This window comes from Garra rufa, chromosome 18, assembly GCF_049309525.1.
Source record: "Garra rufa chromosome 18, GarRuf1.0, whole genome shotgun sequence".
Classification (NCBI taxonomy): domain Eukaryota; kingdom Metazoa; phylum Chordata; class Actinopteri; order Cypriniformes; family Cyprinidae; genus Garra; species Garra rufa.
Genome location: NC_133378.1, coordinates 36,083,758 through 36,111,610, shown reverse-complemented (window position 1 = coordinate 36,111,610; position 27,853 = coordinate 36,083,758). Strand labels below are relative to the sequence as shown.

At 33.0% G+C, this 27,853-nt stretch overlaps 1 protein-coding gene across 2 annotated transcripts; it reads right to left on the bottom strand.

Annotated features, from left to right (window-relative positions):
* Window positions 1–463: 463 nt before the first annotated feature.
* vwa1 (von Willebrand factor A domain containing 1) lies at window positions 464–27,648 on the bottom strand. Of its 2 annotated transcripts, XR_012340251.1 has the most exons (7): window positions 27,300–27,648; window positions 18,093–18,650; window positions 13,509–13,832; window positions 10,330–10,620; window positions 8,929–9,192; window positions 4,159–5,149; window positions 464–3,980 (listed from the first exon to the last, which is right to left on the bottom strand). XR_012340251.1 is itself a non-coding variant. In XM_073823094.1 (6 exons), the coding sequence occupies exons 1-5, from the start codon at window positions 27,382–27,384 to the stop codon at window positions 8,939–8,941; spliced, it is 1,512 nt and encodes a 503-aa protein (XP_073679195.1). In that variant the 5' UTR covers window positions 27,385–27,648; the 3' UTR covers window positions 464–5,149; window positions 8,929–8,938. The 2 variants fall into 2 exon arrangements, 1 of the variants encoding a protein (XP_073679195.1); XM_073823094.1 differs by having other exon boundaries at window positions 464–5,149.
* Window positions 27,649–27,853: the final 205 nt, after the last annotated feature.

The following is a 27,853-nucleotide window of genomic DNA, read 5'->3' as shown; positions in this document are numbered from 1 at the left end:
TTTTTAACATGTTTAAACAAGTTTCTTCCGTGCACTAAGCCTGCATTTATTTGATCCAAAATACAGCAAAAGAAGTAATCTTGTGAAATAATTTTTATTAGTAACATGTTAGTAACTTGCTAATCATACTAGAAAAGTGTGTTCCCACTCGCACATTAAATTCAACTTTAAGCTTTTCAAAGTTATTTCAAACTTTCAGACTAGGCTTTCTCAAGCCAACTTAAAAGGTTGCCTGCAAACATTACTCGTCTCGTTTATTCCTGTTATCAAGGCTACATTTTCAGCATGATTACGCTAGTCTTCATTGTTACACCATCCTTCAGAAATCAGACTTTAAAAAAATTTAAATATTACGGTTCACAAACTTTTGACTGCTAGTGTATATAAATTAAACGTTAAAAGAATTGCATTTCATTCAGCACAAATATCACATATTACAAAGATTTAGAAACAAACGCAGACATGAATTTATTTTCTTTTCCTGTTTTTATTATTTAATAACTAAAAACATTTTGAAAACAGTGATGTGTAAGATGTGCAGCCAAGCTGGGAATGAACAAGCACCTTTCAGAATGCAGAAAGCCCAACTTTCCATTGTGTTGCAACAAACAGAGACAAAATATCAGATACTGAATTTTTTGAATAGCTTCAAATTCTTGCATAATGACCCTAAATGGGATGAAAATCATTAAAGACTGTATGAATGAAATGATCTATCCGTAAACACTATTTTAAGACCTTGATCCAGCCTGCGAACATATGTTTGCCTGTTAAGACACAGCTACAGAGAAAAACATTTCTACAGTATGCATGCACAGGGAGAAGCTTGACCCTCTGAAAGAGTCACTTTTCTTCAAACAAACCAGTTGTGGCCCTTTTGAACCACAAAACATCTGCGACCAACATCTGCTAAGTCTTAATACTTTAGCCACAGTGATTAAAATCCGTGCCAGGTTTTCAAAGTTTCCCTGCTGACAAAATCTGCAGTTTTGGTAACACGTGTAACTCAAGCAGGGTTACAATACATGCGTTGACCTTAAAGAAAAACCAGTGATGGAAAAGCATTTTATTGTTCCCTTTTCAAACCGTACGGAGAAATCTAGCATATACAGTAACCAACTACATCTCTGATAAATAGAACTCAAAAAGCATTAGTAGGATATTTACAAACTGCTGCTTTGGCGACATAACTCTTAATAAAAACGTACATTTTTAATACGTAAACATTCCCGCAATTTAAAGGAATATCATGGGTTCAATTGAAAGTCTATGGTTAAAGAAACCACACATAAATGTTTAAATACATGATAAAGTTGCTAATTTTGTCTGTTATAGTCAGTAAGTAATAATCAGCCTTTCTCTCATGACCTTATAAAGTTGGAAACCCTGTAACTTTCTCTCAAAATGCGTAAAGATGCTACCAACGGACTGTTTAATGTCTAGTCCTATAGACTTCTATAATAAGTGCATTACTGTAAATATATGAAAGTTTGTTTCTGCCATGGAATAAACAAGATAATTGTGACTTTTTTTTTTTAAATCTCACAATTCAGATTTTTTTTTAGAATTTTGAGTTAGAAATAAGAATTGTGTGATTATAAGCTTGCAATTGCAAGAGGAAAAAACTTTATATCTCACAATTCTGTTTTCATCTTGCTATTCTTACTTTTCCTCAGAATGACAAAAAAAGTCGCAATTAACTTTATTTTTAATTCCAAAGTGGGGAAAAAAAACAGAATGGAAACTTTATATATTGAAGTTCGAAAGCCAAAAATTAAAGATAAAAAAAATTAAGAAAACGTTGGAGGAAAAAGAATTTGAGATTATATCTCGCAATTCTGCACAATTCTTAATTTTCCTTAGAATTACAAAAATTAAGTCTAAATTGCGAGAGATAAACTCAAAATTGTAAGATATAAACTCTCAAAAGTCTGCATTGTGAGACTGTAAACTTGCAATAGCGAGAAAACGTTGCAATTAACTTTATTTTTAGTTTTAAAGTGGGAAAAAAACAGAATGGAAACTTTATCTTGAAGTTTGAAAGTCAAAAATGCAAGATATAAACTCAGAAATGTTGGGGGAGAAAAGAACTTGAGATTATATCTCGCAATTCTGTTCACATCCTGCAATTCTTACTTTTCCTCAGAATTACAAAAGATTAAGTCTAAACTGTTGGAAATAAAATCAAAATTGCAAGATATAAACTCTCAAAAGTCTGCATTGTGAGACTAAACTTGCAATAGCGAGAAAAAGTTGCAATTAACTTTATTTTTAGTTTTAAAGTGGGAAAAAAACTGAATGGAAACTTTATATCTTGAAGTTCGAAAGTCAAAAATGCAAAATATAAACTCAGAAATGTTGAGGGGAAAAAGAATTGAGATTATATCTCACAATTCTGTTTACATCTTGCAGTCCTTATTTTTGCTCAGAATTACGAGAAATGACGTCCAAGTTGTGAGATATAAACTCAAAATTGCAAGATATAAACTCTCAAAAGTCTGGATTGTAAGATTGTAAACTTGCAATAGCATGAAAAATGTCGCAATTAACTTTAGTTTTAATTCCAAAGTGGGGAAGAAAACAGAATGGAAACTTTATATTTTGAAGTTCGAAAGCCAAAAATTAAAGATAAAAAAATTAAGAAAACGTTGGAGGAAAAAGAACTTGAGATTATATCTCGCAATTCTGCACAATTCTTAATTTTCCTTAGAATTACAAAAATTAAGTCTAAATTGCGAGAGATAAACTCAAAATTGTAAGATATAAACTCTCAAAAGTCTGCATTGTGAGACTGTAAACTTGCAATAGCGAGAAAAAGTTGCAATTAACTTTATTTTTAGTTTTAAAGTGGGAAAAAAAAAGAACGGAAACTTTATCTTGAAGTTTGAAAGTCAAAAATGCAAGATATAAACTCAGAAATGTTGGGGGAGAAAAGAACTTGAGATTATATCTCGCAATTCTGTTCACATCCTGCAATTCTTACTTTTCCTCAGAATTACAAAAGATTAAGTCTAAACTGTTGGAAATAAAATCAAAATTGCAAGATATAAACTCAAAGTCTGTATTGTGAGATTGTAAACTCGCAATAGCGAGAAAAAAGTCGCAATTAACTTTATTTTTAATTCCAAAGTGGGGAAAAAAAACTGAATGGAAACTTTATATCTTGAAGTTCGAAAGTCAAAAATGCAAAATATAAACTCAGAAATGTTGAGGGGAAAAAGAATTGAGATTATATCTCACAATTCTGTTTACATCTTGCAGTCCTTATTTTTGCTCAGAATTACGAGAAATGACGTCCAAGTTGTGAGATATAAACTCAAAATTGCAAGATATAAACTCTCAAAAGTCTGGATTGTAAGATTGTAAACTTGCAATAGCATGAAAAATGTCGCAATTAACTTTAGTTTTAGTTTGGAAAAAAAGAAAGAATTGGAAGATGGAAACTTTATATCTTTAAGTTCATATTTTTCTCAGAATTGCAATAAAAAAAGTCCAAATTGTGAGATATAAACTTGAAACAATAAGAAAAAAAGTTGAGATTTTTAATTTTTTTTTTTCTATTTTGTGGCGAAAAAAAGAAACTTTCTTGAAATTCTGAGAAAAAAAGTTCTGCTGTTTCGTTTACATCTTGCAACTTTTACTTTTCCTCCAGAATTACGAGAAATAAACTCTAAATTGTGAGATATAAACTATAATATAAAAGATATAAAAGTCTGTATTTTGAGACTGTAAACTGGCAATAGCAAGAAAAAAAAGTTGTAATTAACTTTATTTTTAATTCTGAGATGGAAAAAAAAATGAATTACAAAATGGAAACTTTATATTTTGAAGTTCATACTTTTTTCCTCAGAATTGCAGGAAACAAAGTAAGAATTATGAAATATAAACTCACAACAGCAAGATTTTTTTTTTATTCTGTGGTGAAAAAAAGGAAACTATTGAAATTTTGTGAACTGTGAGTTTATATATATCTTTATCTTCTGTTTACATCTTGCAATTTTTCCTTTTCCTTAGAATTACGAGAAATTAACTTTAAATTGTGAGATATAAACTGAAAAGTGTGAGATATAAACTCTCAAATGTCTGTATTGTAGGTTTGTAAACTTGCAATAGCATGAAAAACCTGAATTACAAGATGGAAACTTTACTTTACTTTACTTTACTCAGAATTGCAAAAAATCAAGTCCAAATTAAGAGATATAAACATGCAATAGCAAGGGGAAAAAATTGACATTTGTATTTTTTATTCTGTGGCTAGATAAAAAGTAAAAGGGAAAAAAGTTAAAAAGGCAAGATGTAAACTCTGAAATGCTAATTAAAAAGAACTTTTGAGTTTATATCTAGTAATTCATGTTTACATCTTGCAATTCTTCCTTTTCCTCAGAATAACAAGAAACTAAATTCAAATGGTGAGATATAAACTCTCAAAAGTCTGTATTGTAAGACTGTAAACTTGCAATAGCAAGAAAAAGGTTGCAGTTGATGTGGTGGGGAAAAAAACCTGAATTGCAACATGGAAACTCAAAATTCTAAGAAACAAAAAGTCAACACTGAGTTGTGAGTTTATATCTTGCAGTTTGTACATTTTCCTCAGAATTGCAAGAAACTAAGTCAGAATTTTAAGATGTAAATTCACAATAGCAAGAAAAAGTTTTAAGTTTTTATTTGTTATGCGAAAAAAAAGTTAACTTTCCTGGAATTGAGAAAAAAGTCTAAATTGCGAAAAATAAACTCAGGATTTTGATTTTACATCTGCAATTCTTTGTTTATATCTTGTAATTCTTACTTCTTTACTCAGAATTACAAGAAACAAAGTCTGAATTGCGAGATATAAGCTCAAAAACGTAATGCAGTAATGCACAGCAAGCCACAGATCTCAGCCCGTCAATAGCACTGGACTTGAACCCGAAACATTCCTTTAAAACTCATTAAGTGTATTAGAAGTGTGGTTTGGTGTTTGTGTGTCAGTGCATGTTGTGTGGGTGTGTTTAAAGATCACCATCTATGGGTGATGCCTATTCAAACAGCTACAGCGTCCTGGACTCCCCTGACCTCCCATCTGTCCATTTGTGGGAAGTTTCTGGTGGTGTTCATCCCTCCATCTTTCGTGTTTGGCAGAGCGGCGCTCCACGGTTCCAGGTCAACGCAGCTGTGCGGTAACACAAACAGAAGGTGCTGTTGTTATTATAAATGTATGCTTAGAAGTTCATGAAATGTCAAACTTTGCTAACAAAACCTGCTGTACACAATCTAGTACATGCCTTCTAAATGATAGTTTATACTTTTTTAAAGGGATAGTTCACCCAAAAATGAAAGTTTGATGCTTATCTGCTTAACCCCATGGCATCCAAGAACTTTGTTTCTTCAGTAGAACACAAACTAAGTTTTTTAACTCAAACCGTTGCAGTCTGTTAGTCATATAATGGCAGTGGATGGGCACCAAACCTTTGAAAGTAAAAAAAACATACACAGACAAATCCAAATTAAACCCTGCGGCTTGTGGCGATACATTGATGTCCTAAGACACGAAACAATCGTTTTTTTTTGCAAGAAACTGAACAGTATTTATATAATTTTTGACCTGCGTCATGAGCCGCAGGGTTTAATTTAGATTTGTATGTGCAGGTTTTTTTTACTTTCAAAGGTTTGGTGCCCATTGACTGCCATTATATGACTGACAGACTGCAACGGTTTGAGTAAAAAATCTTCGTTTGTGTTCAACTGAAGAAACAAAGTCACCTACATCTTGGATGCCCTGGGGGTAAGCAGATAAACATCCAATTTTCTTTTTTGGGTGAACTATCCCTTTAACAAGTAAAAAAGTAACATTTTAGGAAAGTCCACCTTTAGGTTGTGTTTCACATTTCTTTTTGCTGTGAAATATTTACTGTTTTTTATAATGTAAACATAAGAATAACTTTAACATGGGGATAGTTCACCCAAAAAATTAAAATTCAGTCATTAAATACTCACCCTCATGTCGTTCCTAACCTTTAAGACCTTTGTTCATCTTCAAAATGTAAATTAAGATATTTTTGATGAAATCCGAGAGCTTTCTGACTCTGCATAGACAGCAATGCAACTGACACATTCAAGACATAGAAAGGTAGTAAGGACATTGATAAAATAGCCCATGTGACATCAGTGGTTCAACTGTAACAAAAAGTATTCTTGTAGCTTCATAACATGTCATATGGACTATTTTAACAATGTCTTTTTACCTTTCTGAGCCTTGAACGCATCAGTTGCGTTGCTGTCTATGCAGGGTCAGAAAACTCTCGGATTTCATCAAAAAATATCTCAGTTTGTGTTTCGAAGATGGAACGACATGAGGGTGAGTAAATTTAATGACAAATTTTCATTTTTGGTTGAACTATTCCTTTAATGGACTCGAGCGACTTCCAAATGATTATTTGTACTATGTGAGTCATAATAACCAGATGTGTCATATATAATACTTTACAAAAACACATGATTTAAGCTTCAATTAAGTTGTTTTTTCAGGCTGTTATTTCTAGGTGTGGTATGTAATATTGACAGCTAGCAGTTGAAATGGGTACTGCAGTCCAAACCCTAAATACTGGAGAGAGTTTTCTCCTGCTCTTCTGACGGATGCTCACATGGGTTGCCAGATTGACGATGCACTACAGGACCGAGCACAATTGACAACAGAAGGTGACGAGCCTTACACTGTAAGTTGATTAGTTGATTTATCTGCGTTTTAATATGCAAGGCTTTTTACGTCGGGTAGAATCTGCGATCTCTGACCCAGTTTGTTTTCTGGTTTCCATGGCTGCAATACGCTGTGTTTATTTCAACTGGCAACCCGGAGTCAGTGTTGCCAAGTCTGCGGTTTCCTGTGAAATTGGGCTATTTTAAAGAAGGAGATTGTAAATTGCCTGATAATTTACTCGCCTTCCACATCATTTAAGATGTTCATGTTTTTCTTTCTTCGGTCGCAAAGAAATTTTCTCCATATTATGGACTTCAATGGTGGCCAACGCGTTGAAGGTCCAAATTGAAGTTTAAATGCAGCTTCAAAGGGCTCTACACAATCCCAGCTGAGGAATAAGGATCTTTTCTAGCAAAACGATTGGTAATTTGCTTAAAAATTTTTTACTTATATACTTTTTAATCACAAATGCATCTTCACGCATTGTGTAATCACATTGGAAAAGTCACACAAAAAAGTAGGGTATGGTGAAAAACTCTCATTTTCACCAACTTCAAAATCATCCAACATCGTTGTTTTACCTTTTTTGGTAAAGGGCGTTTGACTTTCTTTGCACATTCTCTTTGTAAACACTTGGTTGGTATTTTTCCGCCTACATCAAGCGTGCACGATTACGTCGTGAGCGTGTGAGGTCCAGCTGTTGCGAGACAAGACATTTGTGGTTAAAAAGTATATAAATTTGTATTTGTCTTGGAAAATGACCAGTTGTTTTGCTAGATAAGACCCTTATTCCTTGATTGGGATCGTGTAAAGCCCTTTCAATCTGCATTGAAACTGCAATTTGAACACAACTGAAGTCCACTATATGGAGAAAAGTCCTGGAATGTTTTCCTCAAAAACCTTAATTTCTTTTCTACTGAAAAATGAAAGACATAAACATCTTGGATAACATAAGGGTGAGTAAATTATCAGGAAATTTTCATTCTGGAAGTAAACTAATACTTCAACACCGCGTGTTGTTTTTCATATCCACGGGTTTAATGCAACCCTAATAACGTGATATTTAGCCCCTGGAATTAGAGCTGCACGATTAATCGAATGCAATTTCCATGCGCATTTTGTCAGTAAATTACGGTTCTGTAGTCAGAAGTAAATGTCCATCACCAGCTTTCAGATGGAGCAGCATTTACTACAAAGAGCCGTATGTAGCCCCTTGAAATTGTAGAATTTGGAAAAAAAAAGAAGAAATAGAAAACACATGGAAGAGTATCATGTGTGTATGCATCAAAACTATTTTTTTTATTATTTTCCAAATTCTACAATTTCAAGGGGCTACACGTAGTTCACTGACAGGTTACGCAAAAAAAATCGCAGATTATTTAATTGCGTGATTATGAAATTAAAGAAATTGTTTGCAATTAATGACAGCTGTTTGCGTAGCTTCTCAGTGAGCTATGGCTCATTGTAGTAAATGCTGCTCTATCTGTAAGCATGTGAAAATACCACATTTAATAACGTACTCCAAACTCCCTTCATAACGACAGTCGAGTGTTTGAAATTATTCCTTCTGTGAGACAATGTGGCTTTAGAATAAGGCACACAACATGTTTCATAGTATTCTAAGCAGTGATAAAAGCATTGCATTATAAATATACTTTATTATAATAAATTATAATACGAAGAACTCAGTTAAACCATATATTGCTGCAGTCTTGTGTTTATTAGTTTATTTATTCAGCTGCAGCGATAGGCATTTCCTGGGTGTCTTCGGGGTGTATTTGGGGTTTCCGTGGGAGAATAAGATCGCCCTCTGGCCTTTGGATGAAGAGTTACTGCTAATCAGAAAACTGTGCTTCACTGAGAGATACGTATGATGATCACAGCTTCTGTCTTATCGTGACTGCGGTTTCATTTCGATGTATTGTGCATCCCTGCCTATAATGCAAATTGTACCAGGAGAACTCCTTCAAAAAAGTGTATTTTATTCCCCAGAATGCGATTTTATGCGATTAGGCTAGTTTTGAGTAGAATTGAGTTTTTTTTTTTTTTTTTTTTTTTGCAAAAACCTGGCAACCCTGCACAGAATGCACATTTCAAAGTGGAATAAGTAGCTGTAGCATTGTTTTTTGAAGAAGCGATCTTACTATATTTTATGCTTTATAGGTTTAAAAAAATTACATACAGCAACTTTAAGGTCCGTATTTCATGACATAAAATAACCTATAATCCCCATGTTTCCCTGACAGCCGTCATACCGGAGGCTATTTAAGCAGTGCAGCAGAGTCCCTCTCCACGGGCCGTCCGGTACACTGGAGAGACGCAGACGCGGGCCCTGGAGGGCACATGGTTGAGGGTTGTAGAGAGCCGGTTGGGTGGTAGATACAGGGTGGAGCGCTGAGTGTGACCTTGCTCCCATGTGACCCAGTAACCGCGGAGACCATCGTAACTCCCCTTCCAGCGGAGCTGCACTGACTCATTGCCCACTGTGGTCAGCTGCAGATCTGAGAGAGCTGGCAACACTGAGAGAAACAGGGAGAGAGAGGTCAGGCTTCCCGTTTATTGCTGGGAATCTGAGGGATGGGATGTGGGAATAATATTGGCAGGAACATTAAAATAGTGTGGTCTTGTTGGAAAGCATCTCATTCCAGAAGCTTCTAATGATTTAAAACAATAATTCAGCTAATACACTACAAGTCAAAACTTTTTGAACAGTAAGGTCTCTTCTGCTCACCAGGCCTGCATTTATTTATTAAACAGTGACATTTTGAAATATTTTTACTATTTAAAATAACTGTTTTATTTTTGAATATATTTTAAAATGTAATTCATTCCTGTGATCAAAGCTACATTTTCAGCATCATTACTGCAGTCTTCAGTGTCACACAATGCTTCAGAAATCATTCTAATATGCTGATGTGCTGTTCAAGAAACATTATTATTATTATCAATATTTAAAACAGTTGAGTGCATCCCCCCCCCCCCCCCCCCAAGATTCTTTGATGAATAGAAAGATCCAAGGATCAGCATTTATCTGAAATAAAAATCGTTTTTGTAACATTACACACTATACCATTCAAAAGCTTGGAGTCAATATATATTTGTATTTTTTTTAAGGAAAGAAATTATAGAAATTAATACTTTTATTAAGCAAGAATGTTTTAAATTGATCAAAAGTGATGCTAAAGACATTTATACGGTTACAAAAGATTTCTATTTCAGATAAATGCTGTTCTTCTGAACTTTCTAATTATCATTCTGCTCAGCTGTTTTTAACATCATAAAAAAAAATTGAGCAGTTTTTTGAGCAGCAAATCAGAATTAGAATGATTTCTGAAGGATCATGTGACTGGAGTAATGATGCTAAAAATTCAGCTTTGAAATCACAGGAATAAATTACATTTTAAAATATATTCAAATAGAAAACCATTATTTTAAATAGTAAAATATTTTACAATTTTACAGTTTCTGCTGTACTTTGGATTAAATAAATGCAGGCTCCTGGAGCAAAAGAGACTTCCTTAAAAAAAAAAAAAAAAAAAAAAAAAATCTTACTGTTCAAAAACTTTTGACTGCTAGTGTATATAGCATGTTATAAGTATTTAAAATGAATGAAAAAAGTGCACTGATAATGACCGGTGTAATCTGTTGGTTCTTACCCTCCTGTGTACAGACTTTAACAGACATGGCTCTCTCTTTGCCGGAGGACTGCTTCGCGCTCACGGTGACCAGGTACTGTGTGTCGGGCTGGAGGTCGGTCAGGACTGTGGAGTTCTGTCTGTTACTGACGCTGACGATTTGCAGTGGGCCTGTAGGAAGCGCTGAATACTCCAGCTGGTACTCCTGTACGAGGTGAGGCAGCAGTGGACCCCAGCTCACACGCACACTGTTAGTGGTGGAGTCTGATATGGTCACTGTCGACAGAATCTGCACCTGTGGCTGAGGATTCACTGGAGGTGAAGACATGAGAGTGGAGAACTTCTCAGTGTTTGAACAAGGTGTAAATGATGTATATGTTTTCTTTATTTGAATTTACTTAAATAAGCTTATATAATTCACAAGATTGATAAAGAGGGTCAACATGAAGTCAACATAAAACTGTTCACATTCTTTGGGGATCATATGCACTGATTTTTACTTCAAATTGACTTTAATAATGCAGAAATATTCAATTATTTTGGGAAGAGGTAAAAGTCATAATTGAAAAGATCATTTCAAAACAAATTTTACTGGACCCTAAGCTTTTTCTGCTGGGATTATACCCAGAGAAACATAATTATAGTAGAAGTGAACAAGCATTTATAGACCTCAGTGTGCTTTATGCCAAAAAATGTATAGCTCTATTATGGACTAAGATGCACAGACCAAGTACTAATCAGTGGATAAGACAGATGTTGTCGAGCCTTCCATTAGAAAAGATAACATACATATTAAAGGCCAAACAGTATGTATTTGAAAGCATATGGAGTCCTTTCATTAATTATATTAAAGATTTGGATTTAACGGATGAAGAAGTGGATGACTAATCTTTATGGACAAAAGCAGTTCCGACCTCATAGATTGATAAAATCTTTAACATTTTTTTTTTTTAATTTAGTACTCAGTATGATTATAAAGGCCAACTTTGAATAGATTACCATGGGCTAAAACAGGGTAACATTCTTGTTCAGTGTTGTTGTGTTTTTTTCTTTGTTTTTGTTTTGTTTTTTATATATTTTTATTTTTATTTATTCCTCTAGAGTAAATGCAGCAATCTTGTGGTTGTATGGTATCTGGAAAAATGTACGATTGTAAATGGCTGTATTTCAAAGTGTTTAAAAATGAAAATAAAATAAAAATATTGTGGAAGAAAAAAAAAAAAAAAATTGACTTTAATAATGAATACGCAATAGATCTCACCATTTTACTTTTGAGTTTGTTTTGTGTAATTCAGTATTTCTCTGAGATTTTTAATTGTCATAATTGTAAGAGTTTAAAGTACATTTTAATATTACAAAAATATTAAATTAACATTAAATATGAACACTAAATAATAATATTATTAATACATTTAATTTTCATGTAATTAATTACATTTAATAATAATAAATAATATTAATTGTTGATAAATAACAAAATATTTATTTTTAATTAATGCTTGATCTAGTGAATGCTAATAACATCAACAAAACAACAATAATTATATTTATTTCATATTTACTTAATACTAATTAATAGTGATATATTATTACTTTACATGATTGTATTATTATTTATTATTAATATTATTATTATTATTAAAACATTAAAGACAACAAAAAAGTAGTGGTAATAAAAATTATTTTCATTATGCAAAATATAATTATTTCCTCTTATTAATAAATTTAATTTTACTTTAATTCTGTTTATTATTTTTATATTATTATTATTATTGTTGTTGTTAAATAAAAATAAATTGAATATTTATTTTTAATTGATGCTGTATCTAATTAATGCTAATAAAAACAATTATATTTCATATTTACCTAATACTAATTAATAATAATATATTATAACATTACATTATATTATTGTAATTATAATTATTTCCTCTTATTAATACATTTAATTTTCCTTTAATTCTATTTAATAATAATAATTATAAATATATTTTTTATTAATGTTGTATCTGATTAATGCTAATAATAATAATAATAATAATAACAACAAAACAATAATATTTAACATATATTTAGTTAATATTAATTAATAATAATAATAACAACATATTATTTCATTATATTATTGTAATTGTAATTATTTCCTCTTATTAATACATTTGATTGTTCTTTAATTCTATTTAATTAATAATAATAATATATTATATAATATATATATAATGAAATATATACTATATAATGTTAGATTTATTAAACATATTTATTTTTAATGCTGTATATAATTAATGCTAGTAATAATATCAAAACAACATTTATTTTATATTTACTTAATACTAATTAATAATAATAACATTTTCATTATATTATTTTAACTGTAATTATTTCCTTTTATTAACACATTTGATTTTTATTTAATTCTATTTAATAATAATATATAATAATATATTATATAATATATATAATGATTTATATACTATATATAATGTTAGATTTATTAAAAATATTTATTTTTAATTATTTCTGTATATAATTAATGCTAATAACAACAACAAAACAACAATATTTATTTTATATTTACTTAATACTAATTAATAATCATACATTATTACATTTTATGTATTATTATATTTTTATTTGTAATACATTTTATGTATTATTATATATATATTTCTAAATTACTTATTTGTTTTATTATTATTATTATTATTTTATTTAGTTATTTTAAAAAAAGTAATGGTTATGCTAAATATAATTATTTCTTCTTATTAATACATTTAATTTTTATTTAACTAAAATAATAGATGATTATATTTGATAATAATAATTACAGTAATAATAATAATACTGAATATTTGTACTTAATTAATGCTGTATCTAATTAATGGTAGTAATAATAATAATAACAACAAAACAAAAAATAATACTTATTACTTAATACTAGTTACTAATAAAAATAATATATTATTATTATTATATTATTGTATTATATATATATATATATATATATATATATATATATTATTCTAAATGATTTATTATTAGATTTATTATTCACCAAAGATTAGTATAATTTAAGTGTTTTTTCTTCTTTTCTTTTTTCTTTGTTTTGATTTTGAAATGCAATATAATCTGTATATATTATTGAAAATTCATACTTCTGCCCTATTTCTGTTTCAATTATATCTAATCTAAATGAGCACCTGGCTGTGTAGTGAAGGTGGTGTGAAGCGAGTTCAGGAACTCCAGGTTAGCTTTGGGCGTGAGCGTGACTCTGTACGTGGTGTCTGGACGCAGGCCAATCAGCTGAGCCGAGCTGGCATCTCCTGGCCTCGTGATCTTCTGAAAAGGACCCAAACCAGTGCCAGGACTGGTGCCTGGACCTCCAGTCCCTCCAGTCTGCCCTGTTCGGATAGGACCAAACTGGATATCGTAGTAGCCGGTGCCGGCCAACACGGGCCTCCATTCCAGCTGAGCTGTAGTAGTGGTGACCGACCTCACCTGTAACCTCTCAGCCCGGATGATCTCTGCATTTGATCAGCGAGAAAGAGAAATAAGAGATGGCAGGAATTAAATCAGTAACTCAAGTCACAAAATCCATGCCTAGGGCAATTTCTAAAAGGACACGACACCACCTGCTTTGAATTATTGCATGCGATCTCTGGTTTGTTTATGTAAGTGTCTGGAAGTTGCACATATGTAACGCCTTATATATGTCCGGAAGAATGTCCACTAATAATAGCTCCGTCTAGCGCTACGGGGGACTTTGCCGGGGGTCGAAACGGCCAGAATAATTTCTGTATAAATAGCCCTCGTCTCCCATTACAGTGTGTAGGGTTCTGTCCCTGTTTCCTCCGGGCCTTCCTCCTGTCTCAAGCTATTTGTGACCCTGGACCACAAAACCAGTCATAAGGTAAAATTTTACAAAACTGAGATGTTTGCATCATATGGAAGCTCAATAAATAAGCTTTCTATTGATGTATGGTTTGTTAGGATAGGACAATATTTGGCCGAGATACATCTATTTGAAAATCTGGAATCTGAGGGTGCAAATAAATCAAAATACTGAGAAAATCACCTTTAAAGTTGTCCAAATTAAGCTCTTAACAATGCATATTACTAATCAAAAATTACATTTTGATATATTTACAATAGAAATTTTACAAAAAATCTTAATGGAACATGATCTTTACTTAATTTCCTAATGATTTTTGGCATAAAAGAAAAAACAATAATTTTGACCCATACCATGTATTTTTGGCTATTGCTACAAATATGTCCCAGCGACTTCAGACTGGTTTTGTGGTCCAGGGTCACATTTGTGTCGGAGTTGACTGGCATTCGAGATTCCTTCGGCACACTGGGGCGGAGGTACGGAGCTATTCGCACCCATAAGATCACTTTCCCTGTTTAGAAAACGCTCTCATAAGATTGACTGCTACTCTGGATCAAATATAAAATCAGGGTCTAATGAGGTTTGTAAACAATTGTGCCAAGCATTTTGTGTTTTCATTTGATTCATTCTCATTTCATACCAAACTTGTATTAAAGGGATAGTTCACCCAAAAATGAAAACTTGATGTTTATCTGCTTACCCCCAGGGCATCCAAGATGTAGGTGACTTTGTTTCCTCAGCAGAACACAAACGAAGATTTTTAACAAAAACCAGTGCAGTCTGCCAGCCAAATAATAGAGGTGGATGGGCACCAAACCTTTAAAAGTAAACAAAAACATGCACAGACAAATCCAAATTACACCCTGCGGCTCGTGACGATACATTGATGTCCTAAGACGTGAAACGATCGTTTTTTGTGAGAAACTGAACAGTATTTATATCATTTTTTACCTTTGATACACAGCCACGTCCATCTGTCCTGAGCACGAGCTTTGCATCCGGCTCGTGACATGTGTATGCGCTCTGGCGTAGTATACGCAAACGCCGTAAGGGGAAATCGGTGAAAAGTCCCGGATGAGTTTGCGCAAGCAAATGTAATCTTTTAGCTTTAAATCAGTTTGAACAATCAGGATAAGCGCAAGTAATTACCATTTTGAATAGCCGCTATACCCACAGTCTGTGTGCACTGTGTAAACAATGAGTGTCGTATACACGCGACAGATCGCTTCCGGCGTTTGCGTATACTACGTCAGAGCGCGTTCACATGTCACGAGCCGAAAGCTAAACTCGTGCTCAGGAGAGATGGACGTGGCTGTGTATCAAAGGTAAAAAATGATATAAATACTGTTCAGTTTCTCACAAAAAGCGATCGTTTCGTGTCTTAGGACATCAGTGTATCGTCACGAGCCGCAGGGTGTAATTTGGATTTGTCTGTGTATGTTTTTCTTTTCTCTAAAGATTTGGTAACCATTGACTGCCATTATTTGTCTGACAGACTGCACTGGTTTTTGTTAAAAATCTTCGTTTGTGTTCTGCTGAGGAAACAAAGTCACCTTCATCTTGGATGCCCTGGGGGTAAGCTAATAAAAATCAAATTATCATTTTTGGGTGAACTATCCCCTTAATTTCAACAATTATGGATTTTTTTTTTTTTTTGAGAAATTTGAGAGCTACTGCACAAGGCCACATTTTCAGTAAATAACTATTTATATTCCAGTCTGTTTCTCACATAAACAGTATGATGTTTGTGTCTTTAGTCTTCATAGTGTTTTTTTTTACTTCTATCTTATTTGATGTTGACTTCAGCGATGAACATGTCTTGAGTTCCAACATTTCACCTTTAAGGTTATATATACATACATATATGTGACCCTGGACTACAAAATCAGTCTTAAATAGCACGGGTATATTTGTAGCAATAGCCAACAATACATTGTATTGGACAAAATTATCCATTTTTCTTTTATGCCAGTAAAGATCATGTTCCATGAAGATATTTTGTGAATTTCCTACCCTAAATATATCGAAACTTAATTTTTGATTAGTAATATTCTAAAAACTAAGAACTTTTTTGGACAACTTTAAAGGCGATTTTCTCAAATTATTATTTTTTGCACCCTCAGATTCCAGATTTTTACATCATTTTCATCTTTTCATTTCTTTCAGTAAATGTTCAGCAGTTCTCATCAGATTTTTAATGTTGTAAGAAATCACTTATGTTGTTACAAAAATATATTAAATATATAATAATATTAACAATAACAATTTATTATTATTATTAGTTTTTTTTTGTCCTTTTTGGACCTTGAAAGCCCATGGTCAATCAAGATCATCCTAAACTCATTAAATTATTATTATTGTAGTAATAGTGTACTAAAAATACATTGTAATATTACAAAAATATACTAAATTAATAATAATAAATATTATTGTAGTATTAATATAAAAAATGTATTTATTTATTTTTACTTTTCATTTTTTTAGCAGGTCGAATTCTAATATTAATATTATTATAATTAGTATATATATTCGGCTGGTCGAATTGTTGTTATTATTATTATTATAACTTTTTTTAGATTTATTTATTATTATTATTTTTATTATTTATTTATCTATTTATTTATTTTTGCCCATGGTCAATATTAAAAGATCATCATGAAATTCTAATTAGATTCTTACTGTTGTAGTTATACATGTACAAAAAAATTCATTGTGATGTACATTGTGATATATGTACAAAATATGCTGAATAATTATTAGTAATATTATTAGTATTGGTATAAAAAAGTATTGATTTTTTGACTAATTAAATAATTGATTGTTATTTAGATTTTTTTTAGCAGGTTAAATGTATTATTATTATTATTATTATTATTATTATTATTAATAATAATAATAATAATAAATAGGATTTTCTTTGTCTGTTTTCTTTGTTAAATATTTATTTATTTTAGCATGTCGAGTTGTTGTTGTTATTATTATTATTATTATTATTATTATTATTATTATTATTACATATAGGATTGTTTGTCCTTTTTGGACCATGGTCAGTATTTACATTTATTGTATGGATTAGTAGTATTTTTATTATTAGTAGTAGTAGTAATACTATAAAGTTTATTTATGTAGCATTTGTATCATTATTATTAGTAGTAATACTAGTAGTTTAAAGATTGTTTATGTATTTGTAATTTTTTAATTCTAGCAGGTTGAATTATTATTAGTAGTAGTAGTAGTAGCAGTATAAAAGTTATTTTGATGTATTTATTTATTTTGAATTCTTATTTTGTAGCAGGTTGAATTATTATTATTAGTAGTAGAAGTATAAAAGTTATTTTTTATTTTTCGCAGGTTGAATTATTATTATTATTATTATTATTAGTAGTAGTAGTAGTAGTAGTAGTAGTAGTATAAAATGTATTTATGTATTTATTTAAAAAAATGTTTGCAGGTTGAATTATTAGTAGTATAAAAGTTATTTATTTTTTATTTATATTTTTAGCAGGTTGAATTATTATTAGTAGTAGTAGTGGTAGTAGTATAAAATTTGTTTATTTATTTATGTATTTATTTATTTTTTATTTACTTTTTTAGCAGGTTGAATTATTATTAGTAGTAGTAGTGGTAGTAATATAAGTTATTTATTTATGTATTTATATATTTTTAATTGATATTTTTTAGCAGGTTGAATTGTTATTATTATTAGTAGTAGTAGTATTAAAAATAACTTTTTTTAATGTAGGTTGATAGTCCATGGTTTATTTTCTTTTGTAGTATGAGATCATCTATCTTTGTGTTCAACAGAAGGAAAAAGTAATGAGGGTGAGTACATGATAAAGTTTTTTTTTCCATGAAATAATGCATTTTCTAAGATATATGATAAAAAACACACCAATAATTGCGTTCCTCAAGTCCTCGCTGATGATGCTAATATCGTCAATGTCCACAAAGAACAGGTGCTCCTCGGCGGGTGGACTCACAGCCTCTCTCAGCACCTGATAGTTCCCGTGACCAGTGGAAACCACCAATACGGCCACGCCCTCTTCCCGCAGCCTCGCCATTGGCTCCTGCACCTCGCCGGGATCCACTCCATCCGTGAGCCAAACCAGAACCCTGGGCAGATCAGGTCTGGCACCTCCCGGTATGCCCTGTTTCAAAACCTGATTGGTAGCCATCAGTAGAGCATCCACTGTGTTGGTGTCACCCTTCAGCTGTTTAGTCCTCTCCAGGGCCTCCTGCAGTCTGTCCTGGGAGCTGTAAGTGTCAAAGCCGAACTCCAGATGAGGTTCGGTCCCAACCTGCAGCAGTCCCACCCTCACCTGATCCGGCCCTAATGAGAAAGGCAGCAGGAGATCCTTGAGGAAGTCCACCATACGGAAGAACTCGTAGGAGGCCACGCTACCAGATGAATCCAGCAGGAAGAGGACATCGCCCTCGCAGCAGTTCAAAACTGTAGGTGAAAAACAACAGTAGACATTTAAGGAAATGATCTGTGCTTTGACATCTCAAGAGAGGGGAGATGAGTGTTTATTTAGCACAAAGCAGCACTAAAACTCTCCAGACTTTCCAAGGCATGAGGAGAAAGAGTCTCTGTGAGTGTATATACAAGCTAGTAGTAATCCCTTTGGTTGTGTAGTCTTAAAAATGAAAAAGGTTATGTATTGGTTTCTGTGGTTTCATGAAGAACTTTTAACATAAATGGAATCTTCATTTCACAAAAGGTTCTTTATAGTTGAAAAGGTTTTTTAGATCATTTTTTTAATTTGAGAAGTGTTCAGTGTTCACTAAAACCTTATTTTGTAAGATTGTATAATATATGCCCATGGGATTTTTGCCCATTTTATTGCAAAAAGTTGCATTGGTTAAGAAAAACGTACTTCTTTTCAACAAGCCACATTAATTTTTCTATGGTTCATGTACAAACAGTCCTCAGAGTTGAATATTTAAAGGCCTAGTTCAATAGTTTATAAAATGAATTATATTTATTCTAATTGTAATATAATTAATTGTATTTATTCTAATATTTTTTCATTACTATAATTGTTTATTTATAAATAGAACATTTTATAAATTGCCTAGTTCAACAGTTTATAAAATTAATTATATATATATATATATATATATATATATATATATATAAATATAATTATTATTATTGTTTATTTATAAATAGAAAATTTCCTCTTTGATTCTTATAATTGTAAAACTGTAAAAAGTATGTTTTAATATTACAAAATATATAATAATAATATTAATATAAATTATAAAATTAGTATAGTATTGTAGTATAGAAAAGATCATCAAGAATTTCTCATATATATATATATATATATATATATATATATATATTACAAATAATTAGATATTACTAATAATATTGCTACTACTACTACTAATTATTATAGTTAGTAGTAGTAATATAAAAATATTTTACAATTATTTAAAATAAAAAATGTTTTTATTTCAATTATTTATATTTTATTATTATTTATTGAATATAATTAATTTGATTTTTATAATTTTTATTATTATTTTAGAATATATATTTAATAATAATATAATATAATTATATTTTATTATTATTTTATAATATAAATATATTCTGAGTTAATAACAATAATAATAATAATTAGTATTAGTACTAGTAGTGGTCATAGTAGTAGTATAAAAAACAATATTTATTTATTATAATTATATTAAATTATTATATTAAAATTATATTAAATAATTTAATTTAATATAATTAATTTAATTATAATATTTTATTGTACATTATTATTATTATTATTATTATTATTATTATTATTATTTATAAATAGAAATGTTCCCCTTAGATTGTAAAGCAGTAAAAATTACATTTTAATTTTACAAAATAATAATATATATTATATATAAATATATTTATTAGTAATAATAATTACTATATCAATAATAATAAAATATGAATATACGAAAGATGACATACAAGTTTTTACAAGTTCGGATGCCATGTACACGCATTCCCTCGTTACTGACCACAAACTCATTAAATGTTTATAGCGAGCACAATAAAATGGGCAGAAACTCTGAGAAACAACGGCCAAATGGAGATAGGTGTGAAAACAAGTGAGGAAATTAGTCATTTGCGAAGGAAGTGGGCTTGAACGCTAGATGCTAAAAATAAGGATAAGAAAACAGTAGTATTTATTAGGGTAAGGAAGAACTGGGAGCGTGACAATATTTCAAGAGATGGAACATTTGATTTGGCCGTTACAGGAATTTCCTGGCAGAGGAGCCCTCTAACCTGGAGCTGCATGATAAACATAAACAGATGGGGGAAGGAACAGCCCTGCTACTGGATGTTACAAGCGGGAGGCGGACGGATGACGGCGAGCGGGCATGGAGAAAAAGGGGGGAGGTGAGAATTGCCTGTTCCATATGAAGTAAAAGAAGGAATGTAGAGGCTATTCCAGAAGCCCCTGAAGAGGAAGAAAGACTGTGTGCAGAAAAGAGCAACAGAGCGAGTGGGCGAGAGGCCTCAGAGAGCCAAGCGTTCGCCACCTTAGACAATCCAAAGTCGCCCACCCAAGTCCTGTGAGAAGACCTGGAGGCGTCCAAACCAATTTGAATCAAATTACTACAGAATCTTTTGCAGACAAAAGTGCTGTTTCTCCAGTGAATTCGGGTGAAATATAAACCATGTGCATAGTTTGCATAGTTTTCCTCTGCTCATCGGGTCACTTGAACCTGCGACTGCTAGATAATTGATCTTTGCCAGACCGCTTGGAAGCAGGGTGCGGTGGCACTTTGCACAGAAACTCCTCTAGTCAAAGCCAAAATGCCCAGGGCTCTTCCAGAATTACTCTCTGTGAGTCACTGCTGGTGTGTCTATGGTTTTGTTCAGACAGGCGGCAATAAATTGGGTTTTTCGGTATCAAATCTGTTTTGTAGTCTGAACAGCACTTAAATAAGGAAGCTTGTTTCTGTCATGGGATAAGAAAAATCAATTATCGAGACCTATTATTTGTTTTTTACAAGATGTAATATAAGTCTAAGGTGTCCCTAGAATGTGTCTGAAAGGTTTCAGCTCAAAATACCCCATAGATCATTTATTATATCATTTTAAAAATGCCCATATTGAGAACATGCTGTTTTCGTGCATGCCTCTTTAAATGCAAATGAGCTGCTGCTCCCCGCCCTCTTTTCCAAAATAGAGCATGGTGTAGGGCTGCACGATTAATCGCACGATGTTGTGAGGCGCGTTTAGTCAATGAAGCCGGTACTTTGATTAGTAGTAAATCTCCATCACGTGCGTTCAGCTGGAGCGGCAATTAATACACAGAGACGTAAATCACTGACAAGCTACGCCAGATCGCGCTCAAAATCGCATTCCATTTTGAGCGCGTTTTGGCGTAGCTTGTCAGTGATTTACGCCTCTGAGCGCTCCAGCTGAACGCACGTGATGGAGATTTACTACTAATCAAAGTACCGGCTTCATTGACTAAACGCGCCTCAAAACATCGTGCGATTAATCGTGCAGCCCTAGCATGGTGTCATGTCAGATAGATCGTATTTACGAGTTGAATGCACATGAACGCAACCACAAAGTTATTACGAGTGGGGAAACTCAAAATTTTCTTTAAACCCAGAGATTCCGAGTTGGGGCGTGTCAGTAAAAAAAACTTATCTAATGCAGTGGACGCAGCCAAAGACAATAGATATGCAGCGTTTTATTGACAGTAAATTTGTTCAAATTAATAAAATGATTCTTTTTTTTTTTTAAGATTTATTTTTTGGCCTTTTTGCCTTTATTATGATAGGACAGATCAGATAGGACAGGAAGCGAAGTGGGAGAGAGATGGGGGGCGGGATCGGGAAAGGTCCTCAAGTCGGGATTCGAACACGGGACGCCTGGAGCGCGTCGGCGCGCTAACCACACGGCTATTGGCGCCGACTGATTCTTTTTTTTGTAATGTACAATAAAACAAAATATTATATTATTGTATAATTACCATTTAATATATAGTGATGCAGTACAACACCTTCATACATTGAATAAAAACAGAAAAAAACAAAAACACAATAATGCACATTCTTTATTTGTCATTTTGTAGATGCAGAGTTTAAAAATAGTTGAATTTTATGTAGAAAAAGCAAATCGGCATCTTGTTTCGACCAAAGTGACTTGAACGCACCTGATGTCGTAATGGCAACTTGTCAACTCGTAAATACTAAAGTCCCAGGAGGACTTGAACGCAGCATAAAAACATCTGGTTTGATTATCATGTATCATGATTATCACACATCCGAAGGACACACCAGAAATCGTCTGTCAAATCGCATGTGAGTACTAAACTAAGTTCTCTTTCATGTCTTACTGCGCTTAAACTGTCAAATACACACAAGTTTATGATAAAAACACAGGAGTTACAAAAACAGTCAGTTATGTCTGTGAAGTTAAACAGCTGGGAAAGAAATTTCTTGTTTATATTAGATCTATGTGGCAGCAGCGTAATATACAGTGAATGACTCGATAAATCTTCTGCTCTCTTGTTTTCTCTGAGGCTGGGACTTTAAATAGTGTTCTGTGCTCATCTGTGCAGCCAATGACAGAACAGTTAGCACACTTTGCTTGAAATTTTGCCATGGTGTTAGAACTGGTACACCATTGTCATTTGCAAAAACAAAATGTCAGTGCCAATGGTGGAAATGTGCAGATTCAGGGGCGGTAATATTATAATAAGATCCCTTTACCCCACGTCACCGGGGAAGCAAAATCTGACATGTGTGTTCATTCTTGCAGAAAAAGGCTTAGCAAAACAGTTACTGGGTTGTCCATTTTCACATTTTCTGGGCTGGAAGATGCACTGGGGAGCCGATTATAGCACGTAAACACAGGAAAAGTTACATTTTCATGATATGTCACCTTTAAGAAGTAATTGCGACTTTTCATCTCACAATTCTGACTTCTTTCCCCAGAATTGCGAGATACAGACTCGCAATTGTGAGGAAAAAGGTAAGAATCTTTTACACCTCACAATTTTTGTTTCCACCACAGAAATATTCGTAATTGCAACTGTTTTTCTCACAATTATGGCAGCTTCTTGCAGTTGTGAGTTTATATCTCATAGTTTAGACTTTTCTTATCAGAATTGCCAGTTTATAAAAAGTTTGCACACCTTGCAGAATCTTCAAAATGTTAATTATTTTACCAAAATAAGAGGGATCATACCAAATGCATGTTATTTTTTTATTTAGTACTGACCTGAATAAGATATTTCACATAAAAGACGTTTACATATAGTCCATAAGAGAAAATAATAGTTAAATTTATAAAAATTACCTTGTTCAAAAGTTTACTTGCACTTTCCAACAATGACTGTATGATTTTGAGATCCATCTTTTCACACAGCAGACAATCTAGCAACCTGATCTAAACCACATTGGCATGCAACAGCTACAGTATGTAAAGTCATGCAAAAGTCAACTTCTATGGACGTGTGTTCAAATATGATCATTTTGGCTCTTTTTACACCAATTAAGGGGCTAATATGCAACGATTACAGGAGGTGCAAACACTCCAGATGAAAACACGATGCATTAAGAGCCAGGGGTGTAAACTTTTGAACAGAATGAAGATGTGTACATTTTTCTTATTTTGCCCAAAAATCAATTTTTTTCCTTTAGGACTGCCCTTCAGAAGCTACAGCAGTTTTCCTGTCTTCCCAGAAGACAAAATAAGTTACATTTACCCTGATCTTTAAATTCAAAAATTTTCACTCCCCAGTCCCCAACATCAGTGAGGTTTTGAACCTTCTATAATAGTTGCATATAAGTTGTCCTCAGTGTAAAAATATGGATTCAACTATTATTTTCTCTTGTTTGTACACATTTTTTATGTGAAATGTCTGATTCAGGTCAGTGCTAAATAAAAAATAACAGCCATTTTGTATGATCACATTTCGCAATTCGGACTCTTTTCTTAGAACTGTGAGTGTATATCTCATCAGTTGCAAGTTATGATCTTATAACTGCAAATTAATATCTCACAGTTTTGACTTTTCTCCACAGAATTGCAGGAAAAAAGGTCAGAAATGTGAGACGTAAACTCTCAAGAATATCAAAGTCCTTTTGCAAGGAAAAAATTACCCTTTTTTTTTTTTAATTCCGTGGCAGAAACCAGTCATATAGTAAACAAATGAAGGTCAATGTTCACCAATCTGCACATCCACGTATAATTTGAATCTGTTTTTTGCTTCTTCTTTTTTTTGTGGCATATCTGACTCAGATTTGTTTTGATTTGTCAGATAATCTAGCAACCTGATCTAAACCACATCGGCATGCAACAGCTATGTAAAGTCATGCAAAACTTTCTATGGAAGTGTGTTCAAATATGATCATTTTGGCTCTCTTGTTCCATAGTGAACTACAATATGTGATTTCCACTATGTAGTGAACAGCAAATGACTGAGCGAGTCAGTGCTTTTGGATACAGTACATGCACAAATTCCTCTGCTGCTTTTCAGTGGGATGTCATGACAGACATCAGCAGAGAGAAAATGTACACAATACCTGTATTTTCTGGCATCTAATTGGCTTCTCATAACCCGAGAGCGATGTATAGCCTAACATTAGTGACTGACAGGATAAGTTCTTTAATTCGCACGCCTCACTCAATATGTATGTCAGCAATGTGCTGACAACAAGTTAATGCAGTTCTATTCATAAACTAATACTTGCTGTCATTTGTGAGACCTGAAAATTGCCAACACAAATTGTGTAGACAGCATTTGTAAGACAACACCCAGACAACTAAAACACTGACTAAGTATGGGGCTATTTTCAATTTTTCTTTTGCTCAGATCACATTAAACTTAGGCCATATGCTTTAAAGAGTCCCCTGATATGCTACATGAAGCAAAATGCTTTTACCACACGTTTTCTTTCTAGCTCACATGTTTGTAATGTATGTATTCTGGTGCTAGATCATGTTTATCATAAGTATTTCCAGATTCCTCCTTTCATTTACATTTTTGTTTTCAGGGCTTTAAGGTCTTGATCTAACCTAGAACATAATAGAATAGAAATGCACACTCTGTTGCTGTTAACTCTGAGCAACAGTCAATGATTTACGTTAGTAATGATTCTTTCTAGCCCTTCAGCTCACTTGCATGTTTGTTCTGGACTTCTTATTAAAGAATTTGTTAACACTTTACACTTTAATGAGGTTAATATGAGGTAAATAGCTAACACGAAATTGCTATGCAAGCTTCTTTGTTTTGCTAAACAAAAGAGTATCTTGTCTTCTGAATCAGGTACTGACTAAAATGACTCACCTGGATCAGGTATTGACTCATGTGACTCACCTAAAGTACTGAATAAAATACTTGACTCAAATGACTCTGCTTCATCTGAATTGGGTATAGAGAATTAAAACATATGATTTGTGTAAATTATGTACCGAGTGAAACGACTCACCTGGATCAGGTACTGATCCATATGACTCACCTAAATCAGATACCGAATCTTGAACAAACCGTTGTAGTTCACCTGAATTAGATATTGAGAACTACAATTCACCTAATTCACCTGAAGTACGTATCTGAAGTTTCATGTAAATCGCCGAAATCAAATACTGAGTCTTGAAGTAAAACATCATTCAAGTGTATCATTCTGGTTTTGAGTCCTGAATGAAAATGAGTCCTTGATTCAAATGACTCTAAATCAAACACGAGTTCCGAATTAAAACATATGATTCGCATAAATTATGTAATGAGTCTTGACTCCTTAATTGAAAGAATATGATTCTCATATTGAGCTCCGAATTAAAACAAGACTAAAACAACTCACTTGGATCAGGTACTGACTCATATGACTCACCTAAATCTGATACTGAGTCTTAAACAAACCATTGTGATTCTGAGTCTTAAAGTAAAACATAGCCTATCATTCTGGTTTCGAGTCCTGAGTGAAATGCTTGACTCAAATGACTCAGATGAATTAGAACCGAGTTCCGAATTAAAACTTGACTCGCGTAAAAGATGTACCGAGTCCTGAATTAAAGAATATGATTCACCAAAGTCTCAAACTGAGCTCCAAATTAAAACATGACTCAAACGACTCACCTGGATCAGGTACTGACTCATATGACTCACCTAAATCTGATACTGAGTCTTAAACAAACCATTGTGATTCACCTGCTATTGAGAGCTGTAAAAATTCACCTGAAGTATGTGCACAGTCTTGAATTGAACATGGTTTTATGAAATACTGAGTCTTAAAGTAAAACATAGCCTATCATTCTGGTTTCGAGTCCTGAGTGAAACGCTTGACTCAAATGACTCAGATGAATCAGAACCGAGTTCCGAATTAAAACATGACTCGCGTAAAAGATGTACCGAGTCCTGAATTAAAGAATATGATTCACCAAAGTCTCAAACTGAGCTCCAAATTAAAACATGACTCAAACGACTCACCTGGATCAGGTACTGACTCATATGACTCACCTAAATCTGATACTGAGTCTTAAACAAACCATTGTGATTTACCTGCTATTGAGAGCTGTAAACATTCACCTGAAGTATGTGCACAGTCTTGAATTGAACATGGTTTTATGAAATACTGAGTCTTAAAGTAAAACATAGTCTATCATTTTGGTTTTGAGTACTGAATGAAATGCTTGACTCAAATGACTCTGCTGAATCACAAACCGATTTCGAAATTAAAACATATGACTCGCGTAAATTATGTACCGTCGAGTCCTGAATATGATTTGCATACTGAGCTCCGAATTAAAACATGACTGAAACGACTCACCTGGATCAGGTACTGACCCATATGACTCACCTAAATCTGATACCGAGTCTTGAACAAACCGACGTGATTCACCTGACTGACTTCTCACAACTGTAAGAACTGTAATAATTCACTTGAAGTAGGCACAACGTACAAAGTCTTGAATTGAACAATGTTTCACATAAATCCCCTAAACCTTGAAGTAAAACAGTCTCTTGTTTTGAGTCCTGAGTCCTGACTCGCGTAAATTATGTACCGAGTCCTGAATTAAAGAATATGATTCGCATACAGAACTCCGAATTAAAACATGACTGAAACGACTCACCTGAATCAGGTACCGAGTACTGAGCGTCTCCTGCACACAGAACCACGGTGAACAAAACACACGTGAGCGCTTTTGGGAACTCCATGATGGATTTAAGCCAAAATCACAGTCAGTTCTGGACGTTTTAACGCGTCTACATCGCCCAGGACAATTTTTATTCAAATGTTTCTAAAAGACGAAAACTCGCTTTCAGTGCAGTCCGTTACCGGAGCTTTTTATATAACTGCAATAAAATCGCAGCTGCAGCACCTGCGCGGCTTTTCTACATGATTTACGCGAAGTAATGAAATAAACACGCAACGTTTTGCTTTCCCATGAACTGCTCAGTGTTGATCAAACCCCGTTACGGATTAAAAGTGTCTCTCTCGGCTACTGAATGCAGCAGGTTCCCTCCCGCCCCTCTGTGCTCTGCGCACTCCTCCTTCTCCATTGCTTTAGACGGGTACCAGCGTCATCATCTTGAACCTGTGCCCGGTTTCTGGTCCTTCTGATCTTTATGTTACAGTTATTTTCTTGCTAGGGAATGGGCATATAATATGTATCATTATGGGTAA

Coding starts and splice junctions, on each gene's coding strand:
- vwa1 (XM_073823094.1), bottom strand. CDS start 27,384: ATGGAGTTCCCAAAAGCGCTCACGTGTGTTTTGTTCACCGTGGTTCTG. Junction 18,651..27,299: donor GTACTCGGTACCTGATTCAG/GTGAGTCGTTTC, acceptor TTTCACCTACAG/TTTTGAACTGCTGCGAGGGC. Junction 9,193..10,329: donor TAAAGTCTGTACACAGGAGG/GTAAGAACCAAC, acceptor TGTTTCTCTCAG/TGTTGCCAGCTCTCTCAGAT.